General features: G+C 30.7%; 2 protein-coding genes, 1 long non-coding RNA gene and 1 pseudogene across 3 annotated transcripts; 3 read left to right on the top strand and 1 right to left on the bottom strand.

The window, feature by feature from the left end:
- Positions 1-326: 326 nt before the first annotated feature.
- LOC149881326 (uncharacterized) lies at positions 327-2,275 on the top strand. Its single transcript, XM_090068734.1, has 2 exons — positions 327-473; positions 1,265-2,275. Exon 2 carries the CDS (start codon positions 1,283-1,285, stop codon positions 2,147-2,149), a length of 867 nt encoding a protein of 288 aa, XP_089924860.1. The 5' UTR covers positions 327-473; positions 1,265-1,282; the 3' UTR covers positions 2,150-2,275.
- Positions 2,276-2,405: 130 nt separating this feature from the next.
- LOC149881325 (uncharacterized) lies at positions 2,406-7,859 on the top strand (annotated as a pseudogene).
- LOC149881324 (uncharacterized) lies at positions 4,064-9,458 on the bottom strand. Its single transcript, XR_016445626.1, has 3 exons — positions 8,274-9,458; positions 7,911-7,985; positions 4,064-4,182 (listed from the first exon to the last, which is right to left on the bottom strand). It is a non-coding gene; the product is annotated as an uncharacterized LOC149881324 (long non-coding RNA).
- A 63-nt stretch (positions 9,459-9,521) lies between these two features.
- LOC149881323 (uncharacterized) lies at positions 9,522-11,425 on the top strand. The gene has a single exon (XM_090068735.1). It carries the CDS (start codon positions 10,052-10,054, stop codon positions 10,439-10,441), a length of 390 nt encoding a protein of 129 aa, XP_089924861.1. The 5' UTR covers positions 9,522-10,051; the 3' UTR covers positions 10,442-11,425.
- The last annotated feature ends 2,463 nt before the right edge of the window (positions 11,426-13,888 follow it).

The raw sequence follows: 13,888 nt of genomic DNA, 5'->3' as shown, positions 1-13,888 counted from the left end.
GACGACTAAAGAAAAAAACAATCCTTGTTTAAGAGAATAAGTTCGTACAAAGACCTTTGTTTAAGACCTTTTATATGCAGATAAAATCAATAAGCGTAAACACTTAATGCCATGCTACAGCTTAAAATTTTACGAAATTTTAGTTAAAAATATTTATCAAAAAGTAAAATATGAAGAAACACTTTTTTCTGCAATTTAAAATGATCTTTTACCTGATCTCTGATATACGAAATTAATTTATAGTTAATTTTACCTTCCGACATAAAAATTTTATCCACCAAACTCGTTTTTACTTGCTAATATTTGCGTATGTAATAATTGGGTGTGGTTTGGATTCCAAAGTTCAACTTCATGACTTGTTATTGCTTAACGATGTTGTTTGTAAAAATGCTATTTAAAGTCGCAGTTATATTTTCAAATTTTACTCGTGGCTCTTTTTTTAACATTTGGAATTTAATTCTCTTGCCTTGCTGGTAATAATTTTTGTATCATCTTTTTGAAATATTGGTTGTTGTTTTTTCTTTTGTCTTTTTTTTAGTTTTTAACTATATTTAGGCGCTACTGCAGTTTCTCCCCCCCCCCCCCCCCCTTTTTTTTTTTTATGATTGATTCTGATAGAGAATTTTATACTGATTCAGAAAAATATAAAAACAGACCTGAAAATCAACGGAAAATGCTCTATTTCGAAGTCAAAGTTTTAAAAAGTCCCACTAAAAACCCAAATATTCGCAATTTTTTTTCAAAAGGCTTTCATTTTTAACGAATACTTATTCAGGTCTATGTTTTTATATTTTTCTGAATTAGCATAAAATTCTCTATCAGAATCAATCATAAAAAAAAAAAAGGGGGGGGGGGAGAAACTGCAGTAGCGCCCTATATTTACTGAATTTAGTTCAAAATTTTCCGTATTGTTTTATTATAATGTTTACATATATGCATTTGCATACACAAATAAAAATTAATACTAAGAAAAGTTTTATTTCTGATATTTATCAATCAATTTCATGGGAAAAATCGTTTTCAAAAAATATGCAAATACATATTCTTACACAAATGATTTTATTAACTTTTACAACTGCAGTATCTATGGTTTCACTATGTCGGTTAAGTTAAGTTGTTGATTAAGTTGGTACTGTTTTTGATTGCATATTAGAAGCGATAACAACTTAGTCAACAAACTCCCAGTTTCTCTTTTTCATAAAATACTTAAAGAATAGTTTTCTTGCTTATTTATTTCGATTGAGTTTTGCTTATTGCATTACAGTTCTCCAGCTTAAAACACATGGCTCCTAATCTCGAAGAAACAAACAAAACTTTTTCTAAAGTTGCAGTTAATAATGCAGATGGAAAGTATGGTTTTGGTAATCAAGGAGTGTTTGCTTCACAAAATATTCAACAAGGTGAAGTCATCTTTAAGTGCGATCCGTCCAACTGTGACTATATTTTTGGTGAAAATACAGACTCGCTAAAGACAAAAGTTGATTTCTTTAAATGTTGCGATGAATATCCAGAATGCAAAGAATTTATACTTAGATATCAGTATATGGTTGATCATGATACTTACTCGTTGCCGAAGAAATGGAAAGAGCTAAAGTTACTGAGTATCTGCGGTCTTTTTAACCATAGCTGTGAACCAAACTGCGGCTTGATAGGAAATTTCTCTTTTGTCTCACTGAAAGATATATCAGCTGGTGAAGAGTTAACTTATGATTATCAAACTCTTGACACCGAGGCAAGCTTATACAACGGTTTGAACTGCAAGTGCGGTTCAATTAACTGCCGCGGTATATTGTCATTCGAACACTACAGAAAACCGGAATGGCAAGCCATATTTTATAAGTACTGCACCGATTATGTAAAAGATCAAATCGATAGTCTTAAAACAAAATGGTTCTCATCAAAATGCTACGTTAAACGTTTTGAACCATCACATAAGGGATTGGTCGCTTTACAGAGTATAGAAAAGGACTCTTTAGTGGCTACCTTTTTTAACGACGTGAAGCCTGAGTCGCATTACCTTCGCTCGAATGCCAATCCAACCTGCTATCTGATTGACAAAAGTGTCTACACTGCAAAAGAAATAACTCTTGACGAAGAATTGACACTTGATTATCCAAGCCTTTTACCTCTACAAGCCCAAACTGTGTAGATTTTTACGTTATATTAAAATTTTTCACATCATGAAAGAATTTTATAATATTAATTTATAATATTAACTATTGCAAAAATCTTTTGTTTTTCTAATTGTAAATGCAGCCGTTTTAAAACGTTAAATTAGTTAAATTAGAAAAGTAAAATATGAAGAAACAGTTTTTTCTACAATTTAAAAAGATCTTTCACAGTTTCTCCGATTTGAGAAGTTTATTTATTGTTTATTTTACTTTGCAATATGAAAGTTTTACAAAGTTTTTCTCACCAAACTCGTTTTTACTTGATAATATTTACGCATGCTATAATTGGGTGTGGCATGAGTTCCATAGTTCAACATCATGTATTGTTATTGCTCAACGACAGCGATTCCAATGCTCAACGAAAAACATTTGACGTTTGACAAAAAACACGTAATTTTCATGAACTTTACTCTCTTATATCTTTTTGTATGCTTAAGCAAACACCTTGAGGTTTTTTGCATCAATTAGTGATACTCAACCTCTTTTCAGCCATATATAGAAAGTAATATGGTTTATTCGACTTTTACCCATATCTTAAGACCACTTTTATATTAAGATATGGGTAAAATTTAAATAAACCATATATAGAAAGTAATATGGTTTATTTAAATTTTACCCATATCTTAAGACCACTTTGAAGAAAAAAGCTTGAAGCGGGAACGTTTTTTTAAAACGAAGCTTTTGGAGGTAAGGATTCCTTAGTACCAAAACACATCCAATTTTTACAAAACTTTCCGTATATATTAAAAAAGGGATGAGGAATCTAATGCAATGTGGACACTTTTTAACTTTTATACATAAATTTTTAGTTCTTAGCGTTTCAAAACTTCAAAGTTAATTTTTATAGAAAAAAAAAGTTTTTTTAAAAGTGTCCAGGTGGAAAATGCAAGTTTAGTCTTTCCTCTTTTTATATTAAGTATTTATTTATGTTTTCTTGAAGAATCGGTTCTAAGGATTTGTAGATAGAAACTATGTATATATATGTATCTATATTCCTTCGCATATTTTATGACGTTTTTTGTTTTGATTTTGCATTTCCGAAATTTTAACTTCAAATAAAATTGAAACTGAAAGTATACTTCTTGATTTAAGACTCCAGTTTTCAAGGCAATAAAAATGAATTTATTAAGGTATTTTGTCTGGATTGTTCAACTACAAGCTTGATTCTTACAATTTTTACTCAAGTCTGTACTACAGATTCTTTAAACTGTTTTTTTTCAAAACAAAACCCGGAAATAGTAATTAACTGACGTTCACAAAATGGAAATGTGTAAGAAAGTTATCAGTTTTTTTTTCAGTTATTTTTCTATTTTTTATATTGGTTTAGTAAAAGAACCTATAAACTCTAGTGATAATTTAAATTCCCTTTTGTTATAATTGCTTAAATTAAGTTTAATATTAATTTTAGCTACCAAATTGTTGTCAGTAACACCAACCTACAAGATCATTTTGGATTTTCTAAATATAAATGATGGCATTATTTCTGTCAAATATCCTGATTTTTTATTAACTAATAACCACTTTTTAAAAATTTGCAAAGAAAAAGGAAAATATAACTTGGCTTGGCAAAATCTTTCATTATTTTTTACAACCTACTGTAAATATAATACTCTAGAGTGATGCTAATAAAGTACTTGAAAAAGTTTAAAGATTATGTTGCAAAATTAAATAGAGAAAAAAGTTTGGACTTAACAAAAGCTTTTTTAAGCTCTGTTTTATCTTTTAATAATGCTTTTTCTGATGTTGTTGGTTTGTCACCTTCTGATGCTTGTTCTACTTCTATCTACAATAGTGAAATTGTACCAAATCATGCTACTGTTTTTGTATCTTCTGACTTAAACCTGCAAATTGCTAATGATGATTTTTCGTGCTCTGTTACCCCGAATTCTATTGTATACACTCCTTTAGGAAATGGCTCTGAAAAATTTTTTTTTAAAACGCAAGTTAATGAAGAGAATCTCTCAGTTTCCAATTTAGATAAAACACTACCTATATTATCTGGTGATTTGACCTATCAAATAAAAAAATACAAACGGAGAATTAATCATCTCAAATTAAAAAATAGACAAATTAATAGGAGATGTAATGAATATAAAAGAAAATATCAAGCAATCTTGTCAAAATATGTCAGAAATGTCAACAAAAGAGAAGTTAGAAAGGATTGTAGGATTAACCAATTGTTGCAGAAAAATTTTGAATTGGAAAAAGAAATTGATTTGGCTAGAAAGCGTTCACAATCAGATTGACAAAAGGCATGGTATTTAAAGAAAAAAATTGAAAACACTGTTTTGAAAACATCTGATGAAATGAATTATTCAATCTTAATGGAGAGTTTAAATTACTTTGAAAATCTTTCAGAAGAACTGAAGGAAAGAGTTGATGTTTTTGAAGGAGGTAGATATAATGATAAAATTCGCTCTGTATATTATGACCTTTTAAGTAAAAATGCTTCAGTTAATAATGTTGAATCTGTTATCAGAACTGTACTACAAAAAATGGCTGGTATTTCATGTGGCGCACTTCCAAAAAAGTCTTTGGCTGCTGAATTTTTTAGTGAAATGAACCTTTTATCAAAAGCTCAAGTTAGAGAGGCTATGTTGAATAGCACACACAATGTTCTTCATACAGATGGCACAAAGTATAATTTTAGAGAGGTTGGTAGTTTTCAAGTCACAACATCATCTGGAAGCTACACATTTGGGATAGATGATATGTTTTCAGGCGAGGCACAATCTTATTTTGGAGAGCTAAAAAATTTACTCACTGATATGTCTCAGATATTTTCTCCTGAAAAGGAAAACTATGAGGATGATCTTCGAAAGCTTATTTTTTCATTCAAATCTTTGATGACAGATCGCAGTATAGTTAATTCAAGTTTTTTTAGCCAATTTAAACATTGGAGAGAAGCAATTTTGCCTTTTGTTGTTGAAAACTATGATCGGCTTCCTTTAAATGAAAAATTAAAAATTTCTCAAATGCATCATGTTTTTTGTGGCTTACACGTTTTCCATAATTTAGGAATATATGCAGAATAAGCAATCATGGAATGGGAAAAAGTGGTTGAGCAGGAAGGTAGTATTCATGGTGGTTTTAAAAATTCTCAAAACTCACGTACCTTTGATATTTTATATGAACTTTCAAAACTTACAAGTTATAGACATGGCAATCAACGGAATGGGAAAGCTGATGAATGGAAAGCATTTTTGCATAAAAAATTTTCAAAAAATTTTATGGTTTCATTTCTGCATCATTGATTTAACATTATATTTTTACTTGGTGGAGCAACGTATTTTCACAAAGATCATCTTAAAGAATTTGTTTTTAATCTTAATGGTTCAAATTTCCTTCATGAATCAATTAGGTATGATATTGACAACATAATTTTTCATGCTTCAACCAGAGCTCTGGGAATTTTTAATAAACTGATATCAGGACCTCTTTTTCGTATTATTGAAGAGGAGGATCATATTTTTTCTTTGAATACTGTTTGGTCGCAAATGTTTAATTATTTTGTTTGTTGTTCTTCTGATGCATCAATAATGTTAAGTGGTTCTACATTCTTTGATGTCAAATATCTCACCAAGGATGAAGTGTTTGATTGTTTATTTTCTTATTGTAATGACCCACTTTTGGATGCCTTAACACAAGAATGTCTTGAAGTTATATGTTGTTTGTGTTCGGTTATGATCCAGAGTCAGTTAAGAGACCAATTGCCTGGAGGAAAATATCACAATCCAGATGCTGATGTTCTTGAGGAAACTCAAAACTGCCCACGTACTAACGTTGTGTCTGAACATGACTTTGCTTCTTATGACCGCAGGTTAAAAATGAAACCTAACATGACAACAGTAGCTGCAGCTGGTGTCATCATGTTTAACAATAACAAAACAGCTGATTGGCTAAATGGGAAATCACAGGAAGAAATTGCAAGGCTAGTTTTACTAGCAAGGCGAAATAGAAAAGGATATATCAGAAAGTACAGAGAAAAAAAAGCAAATATATTGCAGTACAAAATCAATGAGATGGACAAGCGCAACTTAGAAAAGGAAATAAAGGAACAAAAGACAAGCAAAGAAAAAGAGTTTTTGACAACAGAAATTGGAAAGGATGGTGGTTTAATTTTGTGTAAAGAGGATTTGGAGCAAATCCTAGGCACTGAAAATGAAATTCTAATGAAGTTGCAAAGACAAATTAAATTTCGAAAAAAAAGTACTTCAGCAAAAATTTCCAGAAAAGTGGTTACAGTTAGGAGAAAATGGAAAAGGTGAAAATTACAAAAAATTTGGTATAGTGGCATTAAAAACAAACCTACTATCAATTTTTGAATTTTTAAAAAATGCTCCAGAACAACAAGCAAAAACAATAAAATGTTCAGTAATCAGACAAAATAATGAAAGACAAGAAATGTTGTTAACATTAAAACAAAAGGTCATGTTAGAAGGTGAGGCTAGATTATTAATGGAAACTGGAAAAAAAAAAAAGAGCAGGCACATCAAAGGGAAGGGTTCCAAAGTTTTTAGGAAAAAGAATTAAACATAAAATGGTAGATAAAGGTGGCAAGCATGTATGGTATTCAGGGTTTGTAGTAAGTGTTTTAGATGACAATGAATTTAATGAGGAATGCGAGTTTGAGATACTATATGACGGATTTGAGGATAAATACAATATTGAGTTAGTCAAAGAGTGGAGGATGAAATGTGTTGTGATAGAGGGAAAGGCTGATGGTTATGTGGAGGGTGAAGTTCGAAAAAAGCATAAATGTTGTTAATATTGTTTTTGACGCAATGTCAATTCAACTTCAATTTATTTTATTTCTGTTTGTTATTATTATTATTATTCAATTTAATGTCTTTATGTTTGTAATCTGTTTGATCATCTAGAGTTGTGTAGGTGCACCCACAAGTCATGATATGAATACCTGTCTTCTGTTCACCTCTGCAGCAACGTTGATTTACCGGTAAGTAATTATTTGTATGTTTGTGTGTACCCACCCATAAGTCACTATATGTATGTTTGTGTTTATGTGCCTGTCAGTCATTATGTGTATGCTTGTGTTCTTTTGGACCTCTGGAGCACTATTTAGGTACAGGTAAGTCCTGCAAATTGTTGTGTTTATGTACCTGTGAGTCATTATATATATACACTTGACTTCTGTTGGAACTGTGGCCGGAGTTTCATGTGATAATACTGGTCAATATATGTAAGTTTCTTTTTATGTACCTGTAAGTCATTATATGTATGTTTGTGTTCTGTTAAATCTACATATATATTTTTTAAACATCTTTATTTTAACAAGGCAACCACTGCAAGCAACCACTTTTAGAGTTGGAAGTTAATGGAAGAGCCAAGGCAAAGTTTATATAGCTATATAACAATTAACAGACGACTTAAAAGATTGCAAAAAGATGGGTAATTTCATCATGCCAGACTTTATCGAAAGCCTTTGATATCCAGAGAAGTAGAATTTGCTTAACCACTTCTATCTAATGCTATGTAGTACTGTTCTGAAACAACAATTAGCAAGTCAGCTCTAAGACAAGATGGTTGAAATCCATGTGTTTTTTATTTTATCTGCAAATAGAGCCACCTTAAAGCTTTTCAGGATGATCAATAGTTTTGGCTAAAAGTTAACCCATTACTTAGTTACACTAGTGTGAATTAGGAGCGTTCCGTGCCACATAGTCTTGTATTGTGATGTTATTGTTGTGATGTTTTGTATTGATAGACAACTTGGCTTACCTTCTCGTGGTGTCTATTGTTAAAAATGATTATTAGGTTGTTTCGTTACTGAAACTTGCTACCTCTAATCATTCACTAAAAGCCAAGAAATAAGTTTTAGAATAAAAACATTTTTTTATGTCATTTTCATTTTTTTTTATCTTAGGCATTTTCATAAGTTCACATAAACAATCTTAAAGAGTAAGTTTCTTATTTTGTAATTATTTTGGTTTCAAATGTTTTTAATTTATACATTTTTAAAATGAATTAAAATATTTTTAACACGTTATTGTTTATCTGTGTTTCTAATAATAATATTTTTACATTTTTAATATTGATATTTTTACATTTAATAATAATATTTTTACATTTCTGCTGTTATACCTGCTTATTGCTGTTGTAAGAACTCCAACTTTCAAAAAGTAAGTTTCTTTCATTAAAAATTAAATTTTAACTTTATTAAAGAACCTTCTGTCTGTTAAATAGGCCGTTCTGAGTAATTTTGACAGTTTTCAATGCACAAGAAGTTTCTGTTTCAATGCACAAGAAATTTCCTTACACAAGAAGTTACTGATCAGTCGGTAAATTAAGCAATAGTTTTAAAATGTATTATTTGGATTCCATGAATTGATTATGCATATTTGCATAGTGTAATTATAACTTAACCCCAAATTTTAATATCCAAAACCAAGTGAATAAGTAAAAACCCTCAGCATGTAAAATAGAAGATTCTGGTCAATCCCTTCCAATTTAAAAAAAATTGGATCATTATGGAAAATTTCAAGTGTAATGTAACAACAGTTCAAAAATATCAAATACATTAACAGTCGATATGCCAATTGGTTTGTGCAGCCTTTTTGCAGTAATTTACTGACCAGTCTGTAAATTAAACAATAATTTCAAAATGATGTATTATTTGGATTCCATGATTTGATTATGCATATTTGCATGGTGTAATTGTAATATAACCCTAAATTTTATTTTCCAAAACTAAGTAAATATGTAAAAATCCTCAGTCTGTAAAATAGACGATTCTGGACAATCCAGACAGAATTGAATAAAGATATTTTGGCAATTTATTTTTTTATTGTTGGTAAATCAATATGGAAAATTTCAAGTCAAATGTAATTACGCTTCAAGAGTTATTCAAGAGTCAATATGACACCAAAACTAAGTAAATAAGTTAAAACCCACAGTCTGTAAAATAGGCGATTCTGGGCAATCCCTTCAGAATTAAATTTTTTTTTTTTGGTATTTTGTTGTTTTATAGTTGTTGAATCAATATGGAAAACATCAAGTCAAATGTTATAACGGTTCAAAAGTTATTCAAAAGTCAATATGATCCAAAATACTCTCTTTTTCGGTGCCATAACAATGCAAATTTTCTATACTTAAGCCCTATACCTTTCGTCAAAAAATCATCAATTTTTGCACTACAAAAAACTCAATAACTTTAGATCCGTTTAACTTCAACGGCAGAATGACCCCTCATTTTTTAAGTCAAGTAAAGCTCTATACAATTATATAAATTATATATGTTTATTTGAATTATAAAAAAATCGTCTGGAATGGCTATCAACGATGTTATTTGTAAAAATGCTATTTAAAGCCGCAGTTATTATTTCAAACTTTATTTGTGGCACTTTTGATATCATTTGGAATTTAACTCTTACGCCTTGCTGATAATAACTTTTGTTTCATCTTTTTGAATTATTAGTTGTTGTTATTCTTGTTGTTTTTTTATTACTTTTTTTTTAATTTTTAACTATATTTACGAAATTTAATTCAAAATTTTCCGTATTAGTTTATTTTGATGTTTCTATATGTATTTATATACACATATAAAAACTTATACTGAGATAAAGTTTTATTTCTGACATCCGTCAATATTTTTAATGGGGAAAAACATTTTCAAACATGTAAATATATGTTTTTAGACAAATGATTTTATCAACTTTTACAACTGTAGTATCAGTGATTTCACAAAGTCCGTGAAGTTAAGTTGTTGATTAAGTTGGTGCCTTTTTCGATTCCATATTAGAAACGATAACAACTTAGTCCACAAACTCCCAGTTTCATAAAATACTTGAAGAATAGTTTTCTTGCATATTTACTACGATTGAGTTTAGCTTATTGCATTACAGTTTTCGAACTTGAAATAGATGGCTCCTAATCTCGAAGAAACAAACAAATTTGTCTCTAAAGTTGTAGTTAGTAATGCAGGTGGAAAGTATGGTTCTGGTAATCGGGGAGTGTTTGCTTCACAAAATATTCAACAGGGTGATATCTTCTTCATGTGCGATCCGTCCAACTGTGACTATATTTTTGGTGAAAATAGAGACACGCTAAAGACCAAAGTTGATTTCTTTAAATGTTGCGATGAATATCCAGAATGCAAAGAATTTATACTTAGATATCAGTGTATGATTGATCATGATACTTACACGTTGCCGAAGAAATGGAAAGAGCTAAAGTTACTTTGTACTTGCGCTTTTTTTAACCATAGCTGTGAACCAAACTGCGGTTTCAAAGGAAATTCTTGTTATGTCTAGCTGAAAGATATATCAGCTGGTGAAGAGTTAACCTTTGATTATCAATTTCTGGACACCGAGGCAAGCTTATACAACGGCTTGAACTGCAAGTGCGGTTCAATTAACTGCCGCGGTATATTGTCATTCGAACAATATAGGAAACCGGAATGGCAAGCCATATTTTATAAGTACTGCACCGATTATGTTAAAGATCAAATCGATAGTCTTAAAACAAAATGGTTCTCATCAAAATGCTACATTAAACGTTTTGAACCATCACAAAAGGGATTGGTGGCTTTACAGAGTATAGAAAAGGACTCTTTAGTGGCTACCTTTTTTAACGATGTGAAGTCTGAGTCCCATTACCTTCGCTCGAATGCCAATCCAACCTGCTATCTGATTGACAAAAGTGTCTACACTGCAAAAGAAATAACACCTGACGAAGAATTGACACTTGATTATCCAAGTCTTTTACCACTACAAGCCCAAACTGTGTAGATTTTTGCGCTATGTTAAAAGTTTTCACATCATGAAAGAATTTTATAATATTAATTTATAGTATTAACTATTGCACAAACCTTTTGTTTTTCTAATTGTAAATGCAGCCGTTTTAAAACGTTAAATTAGTTATATTTTAATCCCGCCATCTCCAACAGTGTAAATTAAATGAAAACCTACAACAACTTTGTTTGACGTTAAATAAAAAAAATTGAGGATAGGGCAAGTATAGAATTAAAACTATTTGAATTATTGTAAGTCAATTATTGTAATTATTGTAGTTTATTTAATATTTTCATTTAGAAAAAATTCTTTCTGTAATAATCATCGTCCTCTTAATATCATCATAAATCATCATCATCATCATCATCATCATCATCATCATCATCATCATCATCATCATCATCATCATCATCATCATCATAATCATCATCACCATCATCATCATCTAATTTTATACTTTATATCTGTTTTGTAGTTAATGGGTATAAACAGATTTTACATTTATGTATTTTATTTTTTGCCCTTCCGATGCGTAAGGTATTATATATATATATATATATATATATATATATATATATATATATATATATATATATATATATATATATATATAATTTGATATTATTAACTTAATAAGTACAGTGGTAAGAAATTTTTTGCCGCTCCAGGATCTGTTTTAAAAGTGAGCTAATAGCTCAGCAGATAAATGCAACATTTACTTATTAAATCCTTAGTGATCAATTAATCTCTGAAAAGTTTTTGTATAAACTTTTAATCGATTATTTTCAAATCTATTCTCATATAAAATATGAGTTGAAATAGCTTGCTCTCAAAGAAAAAAGAAAAACCACACCCACCCAAAGAGCAAGTTGCGCTTCCAGTGGCGAAATTACTAGGTGGTGTAGTATCACTTAACAAAACTGCTCAACAATTCAGCATAACAGTTGCAACCCTTAACAAGCCTGTCCACGATATAGTAGAAACAATTGGAAGTGGTTTTAAGTACGAGATCGCTAAAACAACTTGATTGGTTACAAGTACATAGCTAAGCATTAGATCAAATTAATAGACGAAAGAAAGCATGGCTAGCATGTAATGTATTATGGGAATTATTATAAAACCGGTAGTTTATTATCGGGAAGCCAAACAGGCTTCATCAACCGCAACAACTTAAAATAATTCTGGTATATCCGCTCGTCAAATTTTCCGATTACGACTTTGGTAAAACATGCAATGACGTCATCATACAAGTTAATGACTGTTTACAACACCGAAGTCAACTTAATTTATATCCTTACGGTACACCAGGGAGAGATTGGTATAAGCTTTTCATAAACCGGTGGAGTCATAAGTTGAGCCTCAGAGCAATAGGGAATATTTAAACACTCAGAGCCGCTTCTTGTACGAAAGAAATAGTAGTAAAATATTCCAACACACAGCAAAGTGAATAAAACGAAACAGGTATCAACAAAAATACTTCACGTAATTTTGGAATTGTTGAAATTGGCTTCTTTATTGATCAAGACAAGCAACACATAGATTGCCGGTGTTGCGTGACAAATGTCCCCCCTAAATTTTTGTCCTCCCGGGAAGTATGTACCGGGACAAACTTTTTCCCTTTAAAGTATATTCTAGTATAAACATTCCGGGGTGATGCATTATTTCTTCCCCACCCGTAATAAGTATTCCCCCGATAAAATTTTTACTAAAACTTTTGTTTTTTTGATATACCATTAGTAGCTATTGTTACGCTATTTATTTTTTTAATGACATGCCTGAACGTTAATTATGACCGATACCAAGAAACGTTAATATGCATGGCGGACCTTGATGCAGAATTTTCACATGGCCCCCAGTGTTTTATTTTTTAAAAAAAAAGATCAAAATAAGATAAAAACGTATTTTAGCAGTTAAAATACCGTTTAAAAATACTAAATAACATGTTCTAAATGTTGATAATTTGCATCGCCTTCTTGCATTCATGTTTATGCGAGACAGTTTTTGGAAAAGGTGTGATGATTGATGTTTCCAAAAAGAAAATGAGATGAGAGCGCATCATTTTGTTTTCAAATATTTGCGCCATACCATCTTTGCCATAAAATGCCAACTTAAATGCAAAGGCAGCCAACAGCAAATGATTGAGCTAAATCTTTAATATTGTAACGTTTCTTCTGTTTATTTTGTACAAATGAGATGCTCTTTTTGGTTGTTTTTTTTTCTTCGGCGAACTCAGCCATTCGTAATCCTTGTTTGGCTTCTTCAATTTTAGTATCCCACAGAAAAAATCTCTCTTGCCCGGTTTTCCTAATTGATTAGAATCTGAGCTTTAACTCCATACATAATCTCAAACGGAGAGTATTTTGTAGAAACTTGTTTATTTATTCGCCACCGGGCCCAGAAGTTCATCCCAGTCGTTTGCTTCGTTGTTGACAAGCTTCATTATATGTGTAATCAATGTTTGGTTGAACCTGTTGTGCAAAATAAATGAATAAGTTATAGTTAGTAACTGTTGTATTTAAAACTATTAAATAATGCCCCTTTTTTATACAAAAAACAAATTTAAAAGTTCTTATAAAAACTATACAAAAATAAAAAAGAGCATAACCATTTATCATCTTTCTGTCAGTCTATTAGTCTGGGGATACTATCAGACGATTTTGCGGATTCTATGTCTAATTTCAATAAAAGATCTTCCACGAGCCTGTTACAAAACTTGCGTCCTTGGTCGTGAAGAAGAATGTGGGAAGCCCCAAATCTGAATACCAGACGAAGAATGAAACGATGAATAGAATCCGCATCCTTGTCCGTAATGGAATCAACTTCAGCTCATCTAGTCAGGTATTTTGTTGCTACTAAAATATACTTCTTTCCGTTCTTAGTTTCTTTCAACGGACCAATTCGATCTATTCCCCAACAGTGAAGAATGTCATGAACTAGGATTGGATGGGGCTCGCAATTAATGGTTTG

Source organism: Hydra viridissima, unplaced genomic scaffold (genome assembly GCF_058129835.1).
Source record: "Hydra viridissima isolate aposymbiotic clone 2 unplaced genomic scaffold, HvirCarnegie_v1 scaffold_12, whole genome shotgun sequence".
Classification (NCBI taxonomy): Eukaryota; Metazoa; Cnidaria; class Hydrozoa; order Anthoathecata; family Hydridae; genus Hydra; species Hydra viridissima.
This window is presented reverse-complemented; position numbering and strand designations above follow the sequence as displayed.